This window comes from Thamnophis elegans, chromosome 2 (genome assembly GCF_009769535.1).
Source record: "Thamnophis elegans isolate rThaEle1 chromosome 2, rThaEle1.pri, whole genome shotgun sequence".
NCBI lineage: Eukaryota > Metazoa > Chordata > Lepidosauria > Squamata > Colubridae > Thamnophis > Thamnophis elegans.
Genome location: NC_045542.1, coordinates 116,771,107 through 116,794,631, shown reverse-complemented (window position 1 = coordinate 116,794,631; position 23,525 = coordinate 116,771,107). Strand labels below are relative to the sequence as shown.

Below are 23,525 nucleotides of genomic sequence, written 5' to 3'. Positions count from 1 at the left end.
TTATTTATTTTTTTTCCTTGGTTCATTTTACTTTTATCAGATAATACAACACTCGAATAAAGGCATACACCAAGGAGGGAGGTAGAGGGAAAGAAGAGGGAGGAGTAAGGAAGGAGTAAGGGGAATGTAAGGAGGGTGTGTGGGGAGTAAGGGGAGAAGGAAGGCTTGAGGGGAAAGGGAAGTAGGAGGGGAGTGTTAGAGGGAGAAAGGAAAGTTGGAGGGGGTAGATGGGGTGTATGGAGGATGGAAGGGTTAGGTGGGGTTGTGAATGATGAGTTGTGTTTCCTTTTTTTGTTCGTTTTATCTCCTTTTTTTTTTCCTTTTCTTATAGTAAATACCCTGTATATAAGTGATTGCAAATGGAATGTGAAAAATGAATAAAATATATTTAAAAAAAAAAAAAAAGAAAGAACTTCTTAGCAAATGGGACCCAACGTACCTCTCTTATTGGACTTGGTAGATAACCAAACACCAGGTAAACAACGTAGTGTATGTATCTGTTGTAAATATCTACAGAAAATAGCATTACTTTATATATTAAAAGGATAAAGGTCTCCACAGATACATTTCTCTGTGTCAATGGCCACCTTTGCAAAAGCCTAATTCACCTCTAGTTCAGAAAGTAAACCTGTCACACTCTGATGTTAGATCTCCACATATCATTCCATCTACTCAAAGCAGTCTATGTCTCTTCTTTCAAAAGTAAATGATGACCATTCTGACTCTTCTTCTTTATTCTTTACTTGGGAACCCACTCATAATCATTTAGATGAGATGAGCAGCCATACTAACTGTCATTGTCATATTCAACATCAGGCAACCTTTGCTCTTGTCATCTTATCAGGCAGTTGGAGATCAGTCACAGTCCTTTCTCTCAGAGAATACTAGAATTTAATAAAAGTAAGACTTTTTATGAAGGATTACCTGTGGGAATAAGAATGGCAACACACAATTACCGTATTTTTTGGAGTTTAAGACACACCGGAGTATAAGACGCACCAAGATTTTGAAGAGGCAAATTAAAAAAAAAAGTTTTTACACTCTGCAGACCTCCCCAAAATGGCCAGATTTTCACAAAAACAGCCCTGTTTTTGTGGGGAAAAAAGAGCATGCATAGCCTTTAGGAGGCTTATATGGTGCTCCTGGGGGCTGTGGGGGGGGGGGAAATTGAGCAGAAAACAGCACTCTGGAAGCCTCCTAAAGGCCATTTTGGTGAAGAGGGTGGGGTTTCGGGAGGCAAAAAATGCTGTATTAAGTGTATAAAATGCACCCAGATTTTCAGCCTCTTTTTTGAAGGAAAAAGGTGTGTCATACTCCAAAAAAATAGGGTATTTATCACATCTGCAGATAGTTGGCACTTGTAAAGATAGCTTTCTGGGTAAAGGGGCCAGAGGAACTGTTAGAGAAGAGGTCTGAAAAGGTTATTTTAGGCATTTGGAATTTGGATTTTGCTTCTACAGATCCCATGGAACTGACAGACCCTGTTGTGATCGGTTATCTGTGCAGTGATTGAGCTTGTTAGTCTTGACAGGGTCTTTGGGTCTTTGAGCTTTGCTAGTTGTGTTTTAAATCCTTTCCTCCTGGTTGGTCAGGGCTTTGCAGGAGACACTGTATTGTTGGATTGATGTAGTGGTGAATGAATTGTAAGCTAACATTTTATTCCTGGCACTCACCAACCAGGAGAACTTACACACACAAACTCACTAAAGGTTATAGGCACATTTATGACCATCACTGCTTATCATGTTTAGGGAAACCATAAAATGAGGCTCTCACATGAGTCTGAAAAAGAAGCAGTCGCTTTATGAGATGTATTAACTGAGTGCACTCTACATCGTTTTTTCAGGCTTGCATAGAAGCTTGCAAAATGGTGGGTGTTTTTAATGAAAGGAAGAGCGGTGCCTCCTGCTTGTGTGAGGTCCAAAGCAGTTCTGAATTATTTTCAAAGTGTGCGCAGCCTTAGCTTTTTAATCTGAAGGATTACCAAAATGTGTATCTACAGAATATGCTATGGAAACAGTTGCTAAGCAGGTGAGGGATGGCAATGTTGGAATAATGACTTTTGCTGGAAATGATATACTATTAGTAACAGTTGTCAAAGCATTATGATACTTGAAAGAATGAAAATAGCATTTGATGGCTGTGAAAGATGAATGGATACCAGAGTTACTAAGCTACAATGCCCCAAGGCTACTTGGCTGTACAGTGTGTCTCTGCCCATGCTTCTCTAATATTAGTCTGAGGTGGAGGCGAATGTGCCATTGATTCCATAAGTATATATGCCTTATATCTTTTTTACTTTAGTCCCATTATATACACTTCATATAATCCAGAAGTAGGGTACAGGATAGTTCTGTATTTGAATAAGAGTTGCTAACAGCATTTCTTATTCAAATAAATTTCTCTCCATGAGGAAATTTACAGTATCAGGAAGAAAGCATCTTTTTTCTCACTGCTGCTTTGCATTGTTTGAACCAAGCAGAAACAGTGTATTAGTAAACTTTTACATGTTTATAGTGTTCAGGCTCCTTTAGCTTTGAAACTTAAACTCTGTTATGTGCAGTAGATGAAAGTAGAGGATTTAATTGAAAGAAGGATATTACATTATCGGCTGTTAAAATTACTTTCCCCCAAATTTTCTATTTTGGTTGTGAGAACTTCTGAACTGACCCTACTGAACTGTTTAGTGTTGTAATTATTTAAGTACTAGTTGCTGCCTTTCAATTACACAGAAACATTAGATGGCAATTGAAATTGTGTCAAGAGTGCCTGGGGACCTGTTACAGTGCAAATTATCCTAAACTGTTTAGCAAAGATTTGTTCTCAGTGAAAAGGTTTAGGGAAAGAAGGTCCCTTTTTTGAGCGTCTGGCTCTGCACATGAAAGTGACGCCAGCAATTGGAAGCAATTTGTGGAATTGTTTGATTACATTAATTATGGCACCAGCAAATAGGACTTTGGGAAACAGTTTTGTTTTCTTGCATTCTTTCTGGATTGCTAGCACTGAAAGCCAAGATACAAATGTGCATTTCAGGACTACCAGAAAATACTATTGTTTAAAATTGGCAGGGTGCGTGAAAGAGTTATATCCCTTCTTGATGTGAGGATACGCCAGACAGCTTAAGCCTGAATCTACCTGTTCTTTTGTTCTTGCTCTCAAATAGGTTCTGTCATCCCTTGGTAGCCAGAAACTTAGAGTAGATTCTACACTAGCCATAAGATTAAAGTAGACCTGTATGGACCATTACATAAGATATGTAGAATATCTAACATATTTTTCTTTAATTTTCTGCTTAGCAAGGCATCGGGACTTATATTGAGTTAGGCATACAGTATGTGAAGTGTAATTTTAATTACTGAAAATGTTTTTTCTAAGAGACTGTTATAAATTAATAACAATAGCTACATCTACTTTTGCTGCAAAGACATTTTAAAACAAGTCCTTGTTCTTTCCCCTCCAACAACAACAATAAAATCCTATTCAGCTCATATAACTTGATGCAGACAAAAATAGAAATAGCTTTCTCTCATATTCCTTCTAAGCAGAGGAAAATCGTTCACACTTTCCTTTGTGGTTTTTAAACACATTTCTTCTGGTGCTGTTTCACATTTTGTTTTCATAAATTTTCAAGCAAACATTGTTTTAATATCTTTTTTGCTTTGCCCCTAAGCTCCTCTAATTTACTATTGACTTAGTCATATTTGACAAAGGAAAATAAGGCTCTTGGTTTAACTACTGTCTATTCCGCTTTGCATTTGTCAGCTTGTCATCTGATAACTCTGTCGAACATTGAGATACTGGAATGAAATTTGGTAGCCATTCATTCAGGACACAATTCTTCCTTTTGTGTTTTAATGGCATTGGAATGAAAGTTATGTGTACCTATTCAGGTCAACTGGCTGAAATTAAAAAAGGAACTCCAACTTCACACTCACAAATATGCACACATACAAACCAGAAAAACATGTAAGGTTTTTTTGAGGTATAAGAATAAATGGTCAGATAATTTTCTGTATTTTTAAAGACAAAACCAAGATCAACCTCTGCACCTGTTCTCAAAGATCCAATAAGATACTTTTTAAAACATGAGTGCAATATTGTACTAAGAGTCGAGGTGGCGCAGTGGTTAGAGAGCAGTACTACAGGCTACTTCAGCAGTTCTGCAGTTCAGCTGTTCAAATCTCACCGGCTCAGGGTTGACTCAGCCTTCCTTCCTTCCGAGGTGGGTAAAATGAGGACCCGGATTGTTGGGGACAATATGCTGACTCTGTAAACCGCTTAGAGAGGGCTGAAAGCTCTATGAAGCAGTATATAAGTCTAACTGCTATTGCTATTGCTATTGCCTTTGATTGTTGAGATTTTGGAATGAAAATTTCAGAAGAGTGTCTTGGGACGGCGTGCTTAATTTCAAAGACTAATCCTACATCTGTCACCATACCGTGTCAAATATATACTGTTTTAGAATAAACTTGTTTTTCTGAAATGTTGAAGAGACATTTCAGAATAAAATAGAATAATAGAGTTGGAAGGGACTTTGTAGGTCATCTAGTCCAACTCCATGCTCAAGCAGGAGAAATTATATCATTTCTGACAGGTAGTTGTCCAGTCTCTTCTTGAAAGTTTCAAGTCATGAAGCATCCACAACTTTTGAAGGCAAGCAGTTCCCTTGGTTGATTGTTCTCACTGTCAGAAAATTTCTCCTTATTTCTAGGTTGAATCTCTCCTGGATCAGTTTCCATCCATTATTCCTTGTCTGGCCTTCAGGTGCTTTGGAAAATAGGTGACCCCCTCCTCTCTAAGACAGATCCTCAAATATTGGGACACTGCTATCATGTCACCCTTGATCCTTCTCTTCACTAGACAAACCATGTCCAGTTCCTGCAACCATTCTTCATATCGTTTAGGTTCCAGTCCCCTAATCATCTTTGTTGCTCTTCCTTGCACTCTTTCTAGAGTCTCAACATCTTTTTATAATGTGGTGACCAAACTAGATGCAGTATTCTAGGTGTGATCGTCCCAAGGCTTTATAGAGTGGTGTTAGTTCCTCACGTGATCTTGATTGAATCCTTCTATTAATGCAATTTAGGATTGCATTGGCTTGTTTGGCTGCCACTACACACTGCTGGCTCATAATTGATTGATTGTCCACTAAGACTCCAAGTTTTCTCTCACAGTTGCAGCTATTAAGCCAGGTTTCACCCAATCTATATGTGTATTTTTGGTTTTTCTTGCCTAACTTTTCTTGCCTTACTTTTCTTTACATTGTATTTCATTTTGTTAAATAGGGCCCAATGTTCAGGTGGGACTCTTATAAACAGTAATTTTAATTAATAGCTATGAATTCTATAAGACTAATATGATTTTTTTCCTAGTTCTGCTTTTTGGGAATATGGCCTCTTGCCATATAAATGCAGTTGCCTCATTGTCACATATGGACACACAGATACACACAGACAACCCACACATAATGGAGGAAAAACTCTCATTGTCTTCTGCTGGAGTGGAGGAAGCTGATCATTGCACAGGACTTACAGTATCTGTAAGTTGTGGAAGACTTTCAGAGATGTCTTTTCAGATATCTGTTACCAGCCATTACTATAATTAAAAATAAGTTGAAACATTGTTTTGCATATCCATTATGACTAAGATGAATTAATATCCACACAGTAATAACAATAGTAATATTACATTTATGTTGTTGAGTATTAAAGTGCTTTTTTTGTTCTGGAACAACAACAACAGCAGCAGCAGCAACAACAACAACAACAAATCTTCAAGTTGTGGCATTAGCACCTATCCGCATTATATTTCTTAATATATTATGTTTCAATTGTTTTATTCTGTATCTATATCACATGTAAGAAGTACATAAGTACTATTAATGCTCCTACAACTTCCACAGTGAGGTATTATACAAAGAGCCCTCCTTTTCTTTTCTTATTGTCACTTGCATAAAGGCAACCTTCAAAATTTAAGCTATTCTTTTAAGAATCTTAATATTGCAGCAATGTTTTAGTACTCCTAATATATGTACATCCCCAAATCAATCTTGAAGCAGTCTAAAGTTTATTTTAAACATGTGCAAATGTTTTTCATCAAAATACAGAAAGAAGTTGATATTTGCAATATCCAAATATTATGATTTATTTTTAAAAACATGACTTGAATCTGAGGTAAAAATATATCAAAGATCCAGACACTAAATTGTATACTCACAACACTAAATTTAGATACTGAGTTTAGATACTGAATTTCTCAGGCTGGGAATGATAGTTCCCATTTTTATCTTAACGAAAAGGCAAATGGGGAAAATTCTTCTCCACTGCTTGGGAAAAGCTCAGATTAAATGCTGACAGTGAATCGAGAAAAAAACTCTTTAAGTTCTAAACCTCTGGATTAGATAACTGTTTGGTAATATATACCAATATATAGTTTGCAGTCATTCAGTGTTGGATGGAGATAAACAATCTGTCTTTGAGTTATTAAAATTATGAAATTTGATACCTGAACAGAATCAGTACCTGAATCATAATAGAATATTCATTAGAATTTTAAGTCCTTCAGAATTTTTCCAACATATAAATGAGATTAGTATCTAATGTTATAATAGCTGGATTCTAAAACTGGTGGATGATTCAGAATCTTTAAGAGAAGGATGTGGACTCTGTAGCCTTCCTAATATGATTGGACATGACAGTCATTGGTAGTTCACGTCGATGAAGTTTGGAGTACTGTAACATATCAATAACTATACCTTCCTCAACCCTGAGTTACAGTTATGCTAAGTTACAGGTATTTTTGAATGAAGATATCCTGAATGAAAGTTTTTTCTGGTTTTTAACATTTGCTCTATTTTTTCAGGAATAGAATGAATATTCCTACTTACGGTAGTTATAGTTTCATTTTTCTAGGCTTAGTATAGTCATTTATGACTGGAAATCTTATATCTTATGGGAAATTGCAGTGAATGCTCTATTATAAATAAATAAATGAAGAGATGTTGTCTAACATTTTCCTTGGGGGTGATGGGACTGATCAGTTTAACTGCTCCTAGAGAGAGAAAAAATGAAAGTCCATTTTCCCATTTGAAATGCAATACAATTGCCTCATATAATCATTACTTATTAATGAGTTTTATGCTCTTTAGTTTGTTTTCTGTCATGTGTAAATGGAGATGGGAAGCAAGAAGCTGCTTTTGACAGAGTTCTTCCAGCCAAGGTATACAAAAGAAGTTAATTGGGCATCCCAGTTACAATAGCAAAAGATAGTGACAGTCTTCATGGACCTCTAGTACTTTAAGTATTACAAGTCTGTATTCCAGAAATGAGTCAGATAACGCACATGCGGAGACTGGCAGTGAATTATGAGTGGGCTTTAGATTTTTTTTACACTGTTGAGCAGGTCTAAGCTAGAAAGAACAGCAGCCTCATTTCAGCAAAGTCTTTATGCATAGTGGTTGTAAGTAGTTAAGGTAAAGAAAACTCTTATGTGGTAGATTGTCATATTGTGATAAAGACCTAACACCTATATGTGGTGGACCCTTTTACAGAGATCAGGGTACACTTGTCCCTGTTACTACAATTAATAGAATGAATAGCAGTGCTCAGAGCTGGTCCATGGCAATTTTAACCAATATAGTCTCTACCATAGGGATAAGTAGCAATTATTTTTTTTGCAGCTAGTGTACATATATCAAAATTATTCTTGTAAAAGTTGAAATTTTCCTGTAAAAAAAGAACCAAGGGCAGAACCTGACTCAGTGCAGTTGACTATGCAATCGAAGAAGTTTCTCATGTCAAAAATGGGTCAGGTAGAAGAATTGCTTTGGTCATGAATTCTTGTCTCAAGGATCAAGAGGGTATGCAGTCACATGTCTTGTCATGCCATGCATGGTTATTTGCTTTCAAGGAGGTGTTTGAACTGTAGGGAGGTGGAGTTCTAATGAATGAGAACATCCTAAAAGAGTTCACAAGGCAGCTGATTGTCAGCCTGGTTCAGTTTATTCCACTTGAGAGCATGCACCTTGCTGCTGAAATATTCCTACTGTTCTTTCCTTACTATTTATATGTTATAATTAGTTAGTTTTAACTGTCAGTTTGTCAAACTCTTGGCGACTTTATAGGCAGTGCTCTCTAGGCTATCCATGTCAAATATATTATAGTAGTTTTTGGCAAATAACGTGGCTCTGTAAAGTACAGTGTGTAGGGTTCCCATAGTATGCTGCTCTTAGGTCCACAACATGTCAGTGTTAATAGTGATGGGTTATCTGCTGATTGTTCTGGGTCTACTATCCATTGGACTCAGATTCAAAAGAGATCAACTCTTTTCTGTTACTCTTAGGTCCTAGAGAGGAGTAGGCTAACTAAATGAAAAGGAGCCCCATCATTTCTCTTTAGGTAGAGAAGAGTCCTGCTTTCTGAGCAGTGGGCTCTGACTCAGCTTCATTTTACCACATTGTCGGGTTATACCTCACTGCTTTTGCAGGACAAATAGAAATATTTCTACAATTTAACTTTCTACAGAAGTTACCCTTCCACTATTAACCAGTAGGTCTTTACCTTACTTTTCACTACCTTTCCTAGTCAAACAATGTTTCCTCAAAAATAAGACAGGATCTTATTTTCTTTTGACCCCGAAATAAATTCTTGGCCTTATTTTCAGAGAGGTCTTATTATTTTTGAGGTGCAGGAGGCAGTGAGCGTGGTCACCTCATAGCAATAGCAATAGCAGTTAGACTTATATACCGCTTCATAGGGCTTTCAGCCCTGTCTAAGCGGTTTACAGAGTCAGCATATTGCCCCCAACAACAATCCGGGTTCTCATTTTACCCACCTCAGAAGGATGGAAGACTGAGTCAACCCTGAGCCGGTGAGATTTGAACAGCTGAACTGCAGAACTGCAGTCAGCTGAAGTAGCCTGCAGTGCTGTATTTAACCACTGCGCCACCTGCTGTCTTGCAAGATTTGGGGGGAGGGCTTATTTTCAGGGAAGGGCTTATTTTAGCGCATGTGCTCAAAAGCCCAATTGGGCTTATTATCCAGGGAGGTCTTATTTTCAGGGAAACAGGGCAGTCTAGCATAGATTTAGCCATAGCCTAGTTTATTCTGGAAGAGGGCTTTAAATAGGAGATTAGGATAGATGCAGCTAGGTGGGAAGAAGCAGCAGAAAAGCTTAAAAGCAAAGGAAAAAAGATTTGCATAACTAGTATGCAATGGGAGTAGTGATACATACATATCACCTAACTGGAAAAAATAAAATTTTCAAATAAGCAAACAGATCTCATTTGAGAGAGTAGCATTAGTGAAGAAAAATGTGCATTTAAATGTCAAAATGCTTGGATTTTGAAGTACCTGAAATGGTTATTTTGAAAATGGAATGAAACATAATGGAATAAAGCATGGTCTATTCCATTTTCAGTCATGGGGCATATGAAACAGCCATTTCAAGCTTGAAACCATTTTGCACATCTGTCCTGCAGTCCATGTATTCAGTGTTGTTTTGCTGTGGCAAACTAGCATCTGTAGATCATGCAAACACCAATTTAATAAGCTGAATATAAATAGATCATAAAGAAACTAGAGGTTTGCAAGAAAAGCCTAGGTGACATTTGATAATGCCGTATGTTAAACAAGAAAGAAGGAGATGGACGAGATCATCTTTCAATAGATTCTGTGGTTTTTCAACAAATCATCAAGACTGAACATAAGTGCTCTGTATTTACACATGTAGCTTTTCAAGATAAATGGTTAAAAAATAGCATCCCCATCTGTACTAATAGTTTTATCTCTGTTTCCTCTTTTGGTTCATACATCTGTCCACCATTTGCATTTTGCAATTTATAACTTGGTTCTTTTGTTGGTTTTCTACAGTTCCACATATTGTTTGGTTGTTTCTATAAGTGGAGTATATGAATGCAACAAAGTTCATGGAATTTTCTACTTGCACATTGGCTTGGTGTCATTCGATATGAAAAACCCTTTCTTAAATGAGTACCATTGAATCTAAATTATCATATTTAAAAATAGTGTTTTTTATTCTGTGATACATGATATGGCCAATGCACAGGCCTGTTTTTCTAACAATTTTTTTTAGAATTCAGTTGTATATGTTCATCTTTATCCCACTCTTTTCTCAAGGACTCTAGAAGAAACTGGTATCTACAGCACTGCTCCCACTTGCAGGCCTTGCAAAACACCTCTTTCGAATCAGTTTTGAAGCATGGGCAGCCCAGTTGCTCTTCAGTTGGATGGCTAGGCTAGGGTGATGGGTATAAGTCATCAGCCATGTTTTGCAGCTTGCCATCATGGGTTTTGTAAGAGTCCCAAATTATAATGAGTCATCAGGCAAGTCACAAACCTTACTAGTTTTTAAAAAGCAGCTTTGCATCCTATTTAAGTGCCTAAATGATCTTGAACACGCATGTGGGCCTCTGCCTGTATTCCATCTTCCCACCAACGCCCTTCTTTGTCCACAGTTTCAGCTGTCGGTCCTTCGGGCAGCCTAGAAGAGGATTCCTTCACAGAAGCTCTAGAACAAGAGCCCTCTACCTGTATGGATAGACCCTATAGTAGAAGGGGAGGCAGGGCGGCAAGGGAGATCATAAGGGGAATTGGCAAACGCCCTTATGCCAGGAGGGAGATGGCAGGGCAAGATAAGGTAGATGTCAGGCGCCAGAAGGCCTTAGAGAGGCAGTTTGAAAGGGCGCAGAGACAAACCATCACGGTGGCTCAGGTCCATCATGACGAATCCCAGAGTCCCCAGAGAGCCAGGGGCCCTCTCAAACAGCCCCTCCCATTTCTTCCTATGGGGAAGACGTTCAGGATTTTTCTTCGGACCGATCCTGTGGGGGTGGGTCCAGATCTCATTCCCCATCTATTGGTGGGGGGCTGAGCTGTTTGACTGCAGGGTAGAGGAGGATAGGGACACCCCCCCACTCCTCCTTCATCTGTGCCCTGCAGACCTCCCTCAAGATCCACCTATATGGCGGGGACCCACCCAATAGAGGATCAGGGACCTTCCCTTTCAGCTGAAATGCGGGAGATGATCGCTTCAGCAATATGCCAGGGCATTGCCCAGGGCCTTAAGGTACGCACTGAGAAGTCAGGCCAAGGGCACAAGAGTAAATCAAAGACCCCCAGGCCTTCCTCGCCTCCTCCCTCAGTCGTTAGTGCAGAGTCAGTGTCAGAGGGGGAAGATTTGGCGGAACCAGAATTGTCAGAGCACAAAGGGCTGGTTCCCAATAAGCCGGCCTTTACTGGGCTGTTTAAGCCTTCACTATTTAAGTCTATTCTATATAAGGCGAAGTTCATCACTCAACTTGAGACACCTCCTACCACCCCTCAGGAGTCTACTGACCCTGCTGACCCAAGTGGGGGCTTGTTTGATGAGGACATTCAGTCTCAGGTCCTAGTGCCTGCGCCCAAGTTATTCAAGGATGCTGTGCAGCGCCAGTGGATGCAGCCAGGGACCTGGGCGACCCCGGGGGGTAATGACAAACAGCTTTACGCAGTTGAGTCTGGTATGGAAGACTTACTCAAGTTACCAGAGGTCAATGCCCCCATGGCTGCCCTAACTTCTAAGTCCATCCTTCCTCCAGATCTGTTAGAGGGTAAGAAGGCGGAACTGAGAGGGCCTGCCATAAGACCCTCCAAGCAGTGGTGTGGGCCATTCGGGCCTCCATCTCGACCTCCTTTTTCAGCAGAGCCTCTATTGCCTGGCTGCATCAGCTACTCACCCGTATTCTCAAGGCAATACCAGGCTGCATCAGGACGTTAATAAGCTAGTGGCAGCCACCGAATACTCCGCTGATGCATCCCTTAACCTAGCAAAGTTTGCCTCTAGAGCCATGGCCTCTAACATCACTTCCCGCTGACTTCTATGGCTGCGTCATTGGAACTTGGACATGAGGTCTAAATGGAAGCTCATGTCCTCCCCGTTCAAAGGAGGCAAACTATTCGGAGATGCATTAGACTCTGTCCTTATTGAGAATAAGGATAAGTGGAAGGTTTTGCTTTCCATATCTCGTAAGATGGGCCATTGGGCTTCTTCCTTTCCTAAGCAATCCTTTCGAGCAGCGGAGTCGCAGCCCAACTCTTTCTCTTCTTCTTCCTCCTTGCAACGCCCCTATGCCCAGCTTCAGATCGGACCCAAGATAGACAGTTCTTTGAGGACAGGAGTCACCACCAGTCTTTCTCCAGATGTCTTTTTCTAGGTGGATTGTCCAACAAGCCATTCCACTGCAACAAATGACCACCAATCACATGCCCCCGCATAGGGGGTTGGCTTCAACTATTTGCCAACCACTGGGAGACAATCACGTCAGATGCGTGGGTATTGCAAACAGTAAAGCTCAGTCTCACCCTAGAGTTCATTTCACCTCTGCAACAAGGAAATGCAGGGGAGGTGGTCCGCCAACGAACTGGCCCACAATATCAACTGGCTGTTGAGGGCAGTCTGCCTTGATCTTCGCAAGTTACAGTCATACCTGCAGGGGCACTATATGCTTGTCCGGTTGGACAATGTGGCGGCGAAAGCACACAACCACCCTATGATGCCAAGTCGCTGCACTGGCCACAGTTCTGTCTGTAGACTCTTCTCAATCACTCAGCCATCCCCCAGCATAAGGGCCTTCCTTAACCTGCGACCGCAGGTGATCCATCACTATCTGTCCTGGGATTTTGCTGTTGTTCTCAGGGCTCTTTCAGAACCACCATTTGAGCCTCTCCAATCTTCTTCCATCAAGCACCTTTCCTTCAAGACTGCCTTCCTTGTCGCCATTATCTCGGCGAGGAGGGTGTCAGAGCTGGCAGCTCTGTCAGTCAGGGAGGATTTGTGCCTCATCCATAGTGACAGGGTCCAGGAGCTCATCCTCCCAAACTTTTGCCCAAGACCTACGCACCCTAGAGAACACTGTTGGCATACCCTAGATGTGCATAGAGCATTGAAGAGGTACATCAAGCCTACATCCTCTTTCCGACACTTGGAGGCCTTATTTGTATCTTTTCAACTGGAGGCCATGGGCCGAAAAGTATCATCTTCCACCATTGGCCGTTGGCTCAAGGCTTGCAGTTCCCTGGCCTACGAACACCAGGGGGGGGGGTCAGTGCCTCCCAGACTGACAGCGCATTCAACCCAAAGCACAGTGACTATCGCAGCCTGGGCTACCCAGGCCTCGATTGAGGAGATCTGCAAAGTGGCAACCTGGGTGACACCATCTTTATTTGTCAGGCACTACAAGCTGGACAAATACGCCTCTGCAGACTTTGGAAGACGTGTTTTGCAGAGCATGGTTTCTGCTGAATCTTAACATGGATTGTGGACTTCATTGGGGACACCGTCCCTAGTGACCTTTTGCTTGGGCATGTCCCTTGCTTGGACACTCCAAGCAGTGCACTGCAGAATGACCATTGGCTTACCTGAAGGGTCGTTCTTGGTGCACTGTGGGAGTGTCCAACCCTGTCCTGGGGTATTATTTCCACAATGTCCTGCTTTTCCGTGTGAGGATTTATTGCCAGATGGACATCCGTCTCAGATGGACCATGCCTTCATTGAAAAACTGAGGATGGAAGGAGCCAGAGGGCATGACCAAAGATTTTCAATCCAGTCCTTGGGCAGTGGGGCAGAATTTAACCCTTGCTTGGACACTCCTGCAGTACACTGAGAACGACCCTTCAGATAAGCCAATGGTCAATTTGCTTAAATAAACTTTGTGTGTGAGTGTGGTTGTGTGTACACTTGCTCACATGTTTAAATTCTGGATGAAAAGTTTCCTGCCCAGTAAAGTATCAAGACTCACCTCATGCCCAATATTAGCTGCTGTTGGTTTTTTTTTTCTAGACTTGATTAGGAAGATGTGAACAAATTGGCAGTAGGTAGTAGCAGGTAGAAAAGTAAAATGATTAAAAGCAACCTCTGCCTTTCCTTCAGCTTGTACCCGAAGAAATAAAAGCCTATTCTTTGTTGTGTGTTATTTGAATACCAAATTACTGATTGCATATTTTTATGTTTAGTTGTATAGTCAAGCTACAGAAGAATTGCCACTATAAAAATGTAAGCTTCAACTGATTTTCAGAGAAGAAGTTAACCGTTGAACTAAATTTAGTTTGCTTTTATTGGGAAAAAGTTATAGTTACAACTTTAACTATTTTCTTACATTAATCCCGATTGAATTTTTTTTTTAATGTGGAAGTTTGCTTTTCCCATTGAAATGGGTAAAGCTTATACTGAAATAGATATGTAATAATATATACTAATTGGTATTTTAGATGGGTTCTTCTACTTTCAGATGTTCAATCTACAAATGGTATTCACTGCACAAAGCCATTGTGTTTACTTGCTTTGAATACAATGCAACAGTAGGAGGATCATTGCAAAATATGATGGCTTGTAGGAAACATAAATATTGCTTCAATTTATAAGTATATTTGTTTTTACAAATTAGTTCAAAGCTAATGTGAGGAAACCATTATAAGAGAGCAGACCATGAGCAAGTAGGCTGATGTTAGGAGCCTACGTGGAGTGGCAGATGTTTACATTTCTATCTATGTGTAAACAATTGATGCCATAAAGCTAGAATAAAATTCCTTTTTCCTTCTTTTATGTGTATTCTTTTTGTTTTTATATCTAATTAGAATGGGGAACACTACAATAAACTTGTTAAGTGAAATGTAGGTGATGGATGGCACAAATTGAATTAGTTAAACCTCCTGTTTTTCCCTTGACTCTAGAGTGCTACCCATTAGTAACACATACACACAAACACACACAAGTATAGGTATTTTTGAGCAAAGTGGGCCACTGGACCACTTGCCTATTGTGACTTTCAAGCTAATGCCTTCTCTTTCTCACACACAATCCCTTTCTTTTTAAACACACGGACCTTTTCAATTTAATCCATTAGCAAGTTGGCAAAATAAAGTAATTGTCCAACAGAGAAAAGGGAGAGAAATCTATTAACATTTGTTACAAATCCGAGTAGTACAGGCAGCACTTAATTAATGGAACAGATTTCTTACTATTTATTCAAGCTTACACAGTCATTGTTCAGAAGAGATTAGACTCTTAATGTAAGTAAGTTAAACTAGACCTCCATCTAAAAATATCAGTCATTTCAGTTATTAAGAGGCTGATGTCTTATTTGGTGAAAGATATATTTTCCTTCATTTCCTCGGTCTTGTAAAATGTAAAGTATGCATTGTGTGTAATACGAGAAATCCACCGAGGTAGATGAAACCTAGATTGTGGCTCCCAGCCTGTCTGCTTGTGCTTTCCCTCTTTGTGCTGCCTGTGTCACAGAGCCTCTTCAGCCCATAGACCTCCTGGCACCAGAGTGAAAAAAAACCCTACCATGCCATTTGTCAGGGTGTGATGCCAGCAACTACCTAATCAGTTTGCAGAATAAGGGCCTTGGGATTTGATTAAGTAATTTAAATACCTAGCTGTAATACCTGAGCTGCTTTTGGCTGGCAGCCCACTTGGTTAACTACCTATCCTATTTTTTTTTTCTATTTCCCAGCTACAAAATGCCTTGGAGATAATTCTCTGCTAAAAACGATACAAATTTGCAAGCAAAATGCTCTTCAGCTTCTATTTCTTCTCTTTTTTTTCTCCTCCAAAGTTTAATATGATTATGCTTTTGTAAAGCTTGCTTCTCTGTCTTTTTTTCCTTCTTTCTCTTTGCTCTGTCTGCTCCTTCTCCGTGTAAAAGCAGTGCTGAACGAGTGATTATAATTGTATAATTGTTCTGATGCTGCTGCTGCAATGGTTTCTGCTGGGAACAATTCAAGTTTCTGTTTTTTGAAGTTTAAATAGAGGGGTACAGTCAGTGCTTTAGTTTCTGTTTCCAAAACTTGCATTAGGAATGTTACTTTATGCCTTCTGAATGTTACTTTAATGCAGCACTGTCTTTTCCCCACACAGTTCTGTGAGAAGACACTGCTGCTTTAATGAGATGGAGGCAGGTGCTGTGCTTGTGCTTTTGCATGCTCTGAAGTGCTTGTTTGGAATTGAGTAGAAAGTACTCTGCCAGTCCTGTTTTAAGGCTTACAGAGCTTCCTTGTAACCATCCTTACAAAACAGAGCATCTCCTTCCCATAAAGATTATTCTTCCCACAAAGAATATTCACCAGTGTAAGTCAACAGCTAGGAATCATATTAGACAAGAATAAATACAGTATAATGGAAGTACAAACTGGGGCAATTAGTTTTTTTTAAAACAATTTACTGTTAAGAAAGAGCAGGTTTACTTTAGGGAGGATTTGATCAATAGATTTTGTTGCAAACTGCTTTGAGATTTGAGATTTGAGAAGTTAGTTTATATGCCGCCCTTTTCCCTGGGGGGACTCAGGGTGGCTTACAACTCGAAAGGGGGGGGGAAACAAACATTTAACACGTAGGACAATACGTCATTTAAAAAACACAACATTCATACCATTCGGGTGGGTTACAATCTTTAGCCCCAGGCCTGACGGGATAGCCAGAATTTGAGGGCTGTGCGGAAGGTCTGGAGGGTGGTGAGGGTACGAATCTCCACGGGGAGATCGTTCCATAGGGTCGGAGCTGCCACCGAGAAGGCTCTCCTCCGCGTGGTTGCCAGTCGACATTGACCGGCAGATGGGACTCGGAGGAGGCCTAATCTATGGGATCTAATAGGTCGAGTGGAGGTGATTGGCAGTAGGCGGTCTCTCAAGTACCCTTTGAATAACTGGAAAAGCAAAAAGTATATAAACATCACCAGAGAAATTTATTTATTTATTTATTCAGTCTAATTCTTCCCATCACAATCAGATTAGTGTCAATAGTGTACATAACTGTTCATATTTCCAGCAAACATTATAATTTAGTTATACTAATAATTATTAATGGATGGATGAATTAATGGGTGATGAATTTGCTACACCTCCTACCTCAAACACATCCTCTAATATACAGAGGTGAAAATTGGCTTAGTCACAATAAATGGATTGTATTGTTCCTTATTTTTAAATGTTTTAACAATTTAAACCATTCAAAGTTGGAGTCAGGTAACATTTACATTTAATAAGTTATTGCTGTTATTAATATGTATTAATATTGAGGTAGCTGCCTACAGTTTGCATGAAATACGATTCTCCTGATAAAATTCTAGGTAAATAAATTGTTTTAATAAGAGTATATTGCTTTATGTGAGTCTTAATTCCACATCCATTGTGCACAGCTGCAGGCTGCCACGTATTTGAGATTATTTTTAGTTACAATTGAAAATAATGTTTTAGCTGTATTGGCCTGCACAACCATTATTTAACAATGAGATGGCTGGATTAACTAAGAAGATAAAAGTGAACATACTAGCTGAAAAAGTTCATCCGGCGGAACTAGCTTGTAAAGATAGCATGTAGAGCAGCAGTAGCAACACCCTCGTCCTCCCCCCCTCCCGCATTTGGGCCTGTCTCTGCTGATGTTTTGTAAATCTTTGAAGTGATCCTCAGAATGAGCCTGTGAGTGGTTTTTTTTTTCCTTTTCCTTTTAAAAAAAATAATCATTTCTAGAACAGAGACAAAAGATTGAACAAACAAGTAAAGGGATAAATATGGTATTTATAAGAGTTACCAAGATTCTTTAGTTAGCGTTCAGTATATCTTTGACTAGGAATTAGCCTTACAAAACATTAGATTGCATCTAAATATATTAAATTATTTACTACTAATTTAAATCTCTGAACAAAGCTCTAAAATATCCAGTTTGTTCTTTAAAAAATACAAAAAGAAACCTACTAAAACATTATAGACAAATAATATTGCTAGAATACATGAAGAAGGCTTTTTGAGAGCCAAAATAAGAATATGCATGATTATGAAACCCTGTTCAAATGTTGAACAACAACTTTGAGTATACAACAATCTATAAAAACTTTGTCTATTACATTGTTGGCATGAAACATTTTCTCCAGCTCTTATAAACACATATTTTTGGTTATGGACATAAAGCATACTGTCCTCTTGACAGAAAAAAACATGATACATATAGAATTGTTTATCTCATTTTCATCAGTAAACATATTGAATCTGATATGATTTTTTTAAAAAACTTGATGACTTGAAATACTGGAATTTGAAAAAGCTTGTAAAAATGGGGGGAAAATATTAGATCTTACTTAACAGCCGATTTGAAAATTCTTTCACAAGTTAAGCTGATAATACCCACAAAGGAGAGCAGCAGCCAATTATAGTGACCAGACCAATAATTCTTTATACTGTAGTAAGCTTGCTGTATTCACATTTTACATTTTAAAGAATTAGTTTTGTCTTTTTCCAAATTAACTCAGAACCATATCTTAGATGCCCACATTTAAAACTTACTATGTTGACTGGCTATTCAACTTTTCTAATAATATTTACTTTTCCTATTGCAAGATCATGCTTGAAAGAGGTGGGAGTTTGACTTACATTATCATATTCCATAGGCTAGAGGAACTATGAGGAAGTGTTGGATTATATCGGAAAAAAATGACTGAATTATTAGGAAGAAAAGGAACTACATTTCTTGTCCTGTTTCTTCTTCTTTAGGCCTTTTTAATATGCCTTACATATCTCATGGTGGACACATCTTTTCTTGAATATCTATGCGTTCTGGTGCTGAATCAACACAATTATTGTAACTGTGAATGGACCTTTAGTTTGTCTGCAATGGAACAGATCACCTGTGCTTGTAGACGACCTGTCTCCAGTAAATCATAAACATCTCAATCTTATTGTTGGGCCATGATATAAGAATCTGTCTCTGTATTTCAATATGAGAGGAGAGAAACTGATTAAGTGTTTGAGATAAGGTTATGTGACACCACAGGTTAGAAATACCTGAGCTGAAATTGGCTTACTGCCCAATATCTACATTTGCAGAATATTCAGCTGAATTGGGACTGAATATGCTTTTAAGGAGATCTCTGCTAGCAACTTGGCCAAAACATTGCCGAGTCCTGAATAGCAGTTACTGTTTTTGTTTTGATTTAGATTATCCACAGTCCCCACATATTAATCCCAAATGTAACAAGTTAAATGAAGACATTTAAAAGAAAGATTCTTGAGTAATATATGTTATTTTAATTTTTATTCTCCAATAAAACATTTGAACTTAAAAAAATAATAATTCTCCTTATTGTCACCACTTAAATATAACCTATGCCATATACAAGGTAGGTAACCTGTATTCAGGAAGTTGATATATTCATCCTGCAGATCAATGGTAATAGATGGTAGATTTGTCCATTTTGCTGGATTTTCTGCAGTGCTGTTCTTGCTGTGGAACCCTGCAAACAATTTGGATAGGGAGCTCATATCCAGAACAGAACAGAATAACAGAGTTAGAAGGCACCTTGGTGGGGTCTTCTAATCCAACCCCTTGCTTAGGCAGGAAACCCTACACCACTTCAGACAAATGGTTATCCAGCATCTTTTTAAAAACATCCAGTGTTGGGGCATCCACAACTTCTGGAGGTAGGTTGTTCCACTGATTAATTGTTCTAACTGTCAGGAAATTTCTCCTTAGTTCTAAGTTGCTTCTCTCCTTGATTAGATTCCACCCATTGCTTCTTGGCTTTCCCTCAGGTGCTTTGGAGAATAGCTTGACTCCCTCTTCTTTGGGGCAGCTCCTGAGATATTGGAACACTGCTATCATGTCACCTCTAGACATAACCAGTTCCTGCAGTTGTTCTTCATATGTTTTAATGTCCAGTCCCCTAATCATATTTGTTGCTCTTTTCTGCACTCTTTCTAGAATTTCCACATCTTTTTTACATGTTCTGGGGCAACAATGGTTTAAATCTCCAGCTCACTTAATGTAAGTCTCTGACCGTGGAACCCCTTATCCAATTGTAACCAAGTTGTGGGAAATGAGATTGACTTTGTATTGTTCTACTACATAGCAAATTTGAGCTTTCTTACAATACAATACAATAGCAGAGTTGGAAGGGACCTTGGAGGTCTTCTAGTCCAAATGCCTAGGCAGGAAACCCTATACCATTTCAGACAAATGGCTATCCAACATCTTCTTAAAGACTTCCAGTGTAGGGGCATTCACAACTTCTGGAGGCAAGCTGTTTCACTGATTAATTGTTCTAACTGTCAGGAAATTTCTCCTCAGTTCTAAGTTGCTTCTCTCCTTGATTAGTTTCCACCCATTGCTTCTTGTTCTGCCCTCAGGTGCTTTGGGGAATAGTTTGATTCCCTCTTCTTTGTCGCAACCTCTGAGATATTGGAACACTGCTATCATCTCTCCCCTAGTCCTTCTTTTCATTAAACTAGACATACCCAGTTCCTGCAACAGTTCATATGTTTTAGTGTCCAGTCCCCTAATCATATTTGTTGCTCTTTTCTGCACGTTTTCTAGAGTTTCCACATCTTTTTTACATCGTTGCGATCAAAACTGATTGCAGAATTCCAAATATGGCCTTACCAAGGCTTTATAAAGTGGTATTAACACTCCACATGATCTTGATTCTATGCAACCTAGAACTGTGTTGGCTTTTTGGGCAGCTACTGCACACTGCTGGCTCATATTTAAATGATTGTCCACTAGGACTCCAAGATCTCTCCCACAGTTATTACTATTGAGTGAGGTGCTACATATACTGTACCTGTGCATTTTGTTTTTCTTGCTTAAATGTAGAACCTTACTTTTTTCACCACTGAAATTCATTGTGTTAGATAGCGCCCAATGTTCAAGTTTGTCAAGATCCTTCTGTATCTTAAGCCTGTCTTCTGGAGTGTTGGCTATTCCTGCCAGCCTGATGTCATCTGCAAATTTGATGAGCTCCCCATCAATCCCCTCGTCCAAATCGTTGATGAAGATGTTGAAGAGTACTGGGCCTAAAACAGAGCCTTGGGGTACCCCACTGCATACGTCCCTCCATGTAGATGCAGTTCCATTGAGGACTACATATTGAGTACAGGTACAAATCCATCTGGTGGTGATGCTGTCTAACCCACATTTTTCTTTTTTTTTAATCAAATAGTAGGTTATGGTCTACAAGATTTGGAGATGGTTGCCTGGAGATGTTTCCTTTCTAATAGTTTTTTTTCCTTTTAACTTTTCAGGTGGGGTGAAGCCAGAAACAAAGGGACTTCTGACTGCCATTTCTAAGAAGAAGCCCAAGGCAGGGAAGGGAGATTCAGCAAAAGAGGATGAAAGTAGCAAGGTGGACTCTGCCCATCCTGTTTATATCACTCTTCTTTTTAAAAGATATGTCTTTGATTCACAGAAGAAAATGATTCAGTCTTGAGCCATGTTTGAAGTCTTAAAGACTGAACATCACAATGACTTGATGGCAGGTTCCATAAATGGTGCACATTGTCTTCTCTCTCTTTCTCTCTCCTTTTTCCTCTCCCTCCCTCCCTCCCTCCCTCCCTCCCTCTCCCTTCCAGTTCCAGCCTCCTGTGATATAGGTACAGATACATGATACTTTTTTTGCAGGTAGTAGAAATGTTTCCATATTAATATATACAATTTAAGCTTTTTCATATTTTTGATAATCGGATATTATAATTGAATCAATAAACAAAATTAATGGAAAACTTGATGACAAGTGAAATGCAAATACATCTGAAATTAAATTATTTACATTCTTATATGTTCAGGAATACAAATACACTACTTATAGGGCAGGGATCAATTTCTGAGTGAGGTTTGTATTTTGAGTATCATTTTAACTGGCTTCTGTTTCATAACATCTTCGGGGATGTACATAATTTCATAGCATATCATTAACTTTGCTGTTTCATGGTTCATAATGGCTTTCGTATAATTTTTGCGTGTACACCTATCTAAATATGAAATGAATCTTTCCTTTTTTTCTCTCCCCCATTCCAGAAAAACAATAAAATCTCCCTGCTCATTTCCCTGAATAAAATAAATACTATTCAACATCACAAAAAAATCTTCATTTTTATTACCAAAATAACAAATTAAACAAGTTTTTAACGTTATTAGTTTTATTTTGGTGAAACATTAGTAAACTGTATTTATAAAACTTATTAAATCGCAGTTTCAGCTTCCTTTTTCTCTCCCCATACAAAATCTCTCATTCTCTAGCAAAACCAAAAATTGGAAGGGGAAACCCAAAATCAACCATATTTAGGGAGTGGAGCAAGGTCGGTGTTTCTTTCAAAAATCATTTTACTTGATGAATGGAGATTTGTGTCACAGCCCTTAAGCAAATTTTCTTTCTAACCATTATTTGTTGAACAAATTTTGCAAATGTGCATAATTGTCAAGAAATAAATTCCCAATTTCTTTTTCCTCTGTGCCTGGTGGTGCCAATAAACAGATAAAATTTCCTGGGAGCAATAAAGACAGTTTCGGAATGTTTGTATGGTTGCTATTTATTGTGATTTCTTCCCTGGAGGGGTGGGTGTGTTTCTTCCACCTTTTTTTCAAAAGGTCACAATCCTGTGTTCTTTCCTCTGATGACATAATCTTAAACACTTAACCTAAACTTAAAACTATATTATAAGGTATTGTCATGTTGACTAAACTGTTTCAAATAGAAAAGTAAGGTATAAATATAATACATAAATAAAATATTAATAGAGGCAAGGATGAATTTCAGATAAAATAAAGTACTCATGAATCTTAAGAGCTATTGTATTTTCAATTGCTCTACATGATGAAAGACTTGGTAGGGAGACCTATAGGGAAAAAAATCTTGAAATAAGGATTTCCCTATTGTAGCCTTGTAGAATGACAGATTTGCTATCTAACTTAGCTTGGATTGGATTCCTTTAAAGCAGTGAGCACCTTTAAATCATTTCCTAGAGCTTGAGTGATGAACTTGGGTGCTTTCTGCTGAAGCTTTAGTTACAACTCCTAGGATTACTTTCAGGGTAAACTATAAGTAATTCAACATTTAGTTATTGAATGAGTAACTTCTGCTATTCAGATATACAGGGGGGGGGGAGTTGTAGAGGAAAATAGACATTTTATTTTCATGTCAGACGTTTTCATTGCAATCTTCATTGTTTGCCAGGTGATCCAGATGGGATTAAGAGAGTATAATTTCCATCACCCCACAACTTCTAATCTTTTTTTTTTCAAAATGCATAAATAGTTTTTTGTAATAAGAGTTTTCATACATGCATATAAGTGAGCATGTGCATGTATTGCCAATAATACCTGCAACCTTTTTTTTCATGGCAGTATCTTTATTTACATATTTTAAAGTATAATACAAGTGGTCTTTGATTTATGACCACAAATGAGCCCAAAATTTCTGTTCCTAAGCAAGAGAGTTATTAAGTGAGTTTTTCCCCATTTTATGACCTTTGTTCTTAAGTGAATCACTGCAATCGTTTAAATTAGTAACAATGTGATTGTTAAACTAATCTGGCTTCCCCATTGACTTTGTTTGTCAGAAGATCGCAAAAAGCGATTACGTGACCCCAGGGTACTGAAAACTGTCATAAATATGAGTTAGTTGCCAAGCATCTGACTTTTGATCACGTGACCCCATGGAGAGTCATAAGTATGAAAATAGTCAAAAGTCACTTTTTTCAGTG

The 23,525-nt window shown here is 38.7% G+C and overlaps 1 protein-coding gene across 2 annotated transcripts in view; it reads left to right on the top strand.

The window, feature by feature from the left end:
* Positions 1-22,338, top strand: part of EEFSEC (eukaryotic elongation factor, selenocysteine-tRNA specific) — a 174,682-nt gene extending 152,344 nt beyond the window's left edge. For both annotated transcript variants that reach the window (XM_032210903.1, XM_032210904.1), the window contains exon 7: positions 21,069-22,338. In XM_032210903.1, the coding sequence (XP_032066794.1) occupies positions 21,069-21,253 (185 nt within the window). In that variant the 3' untranslated portion in view covers positions 21,254-22,338. The remainder of the gene's footprint in view (positions 1-21,068) is intronic.
* The last annotated feature ends 1,187 nt before the right edge of the window (positions 22,339-23,525 follow it).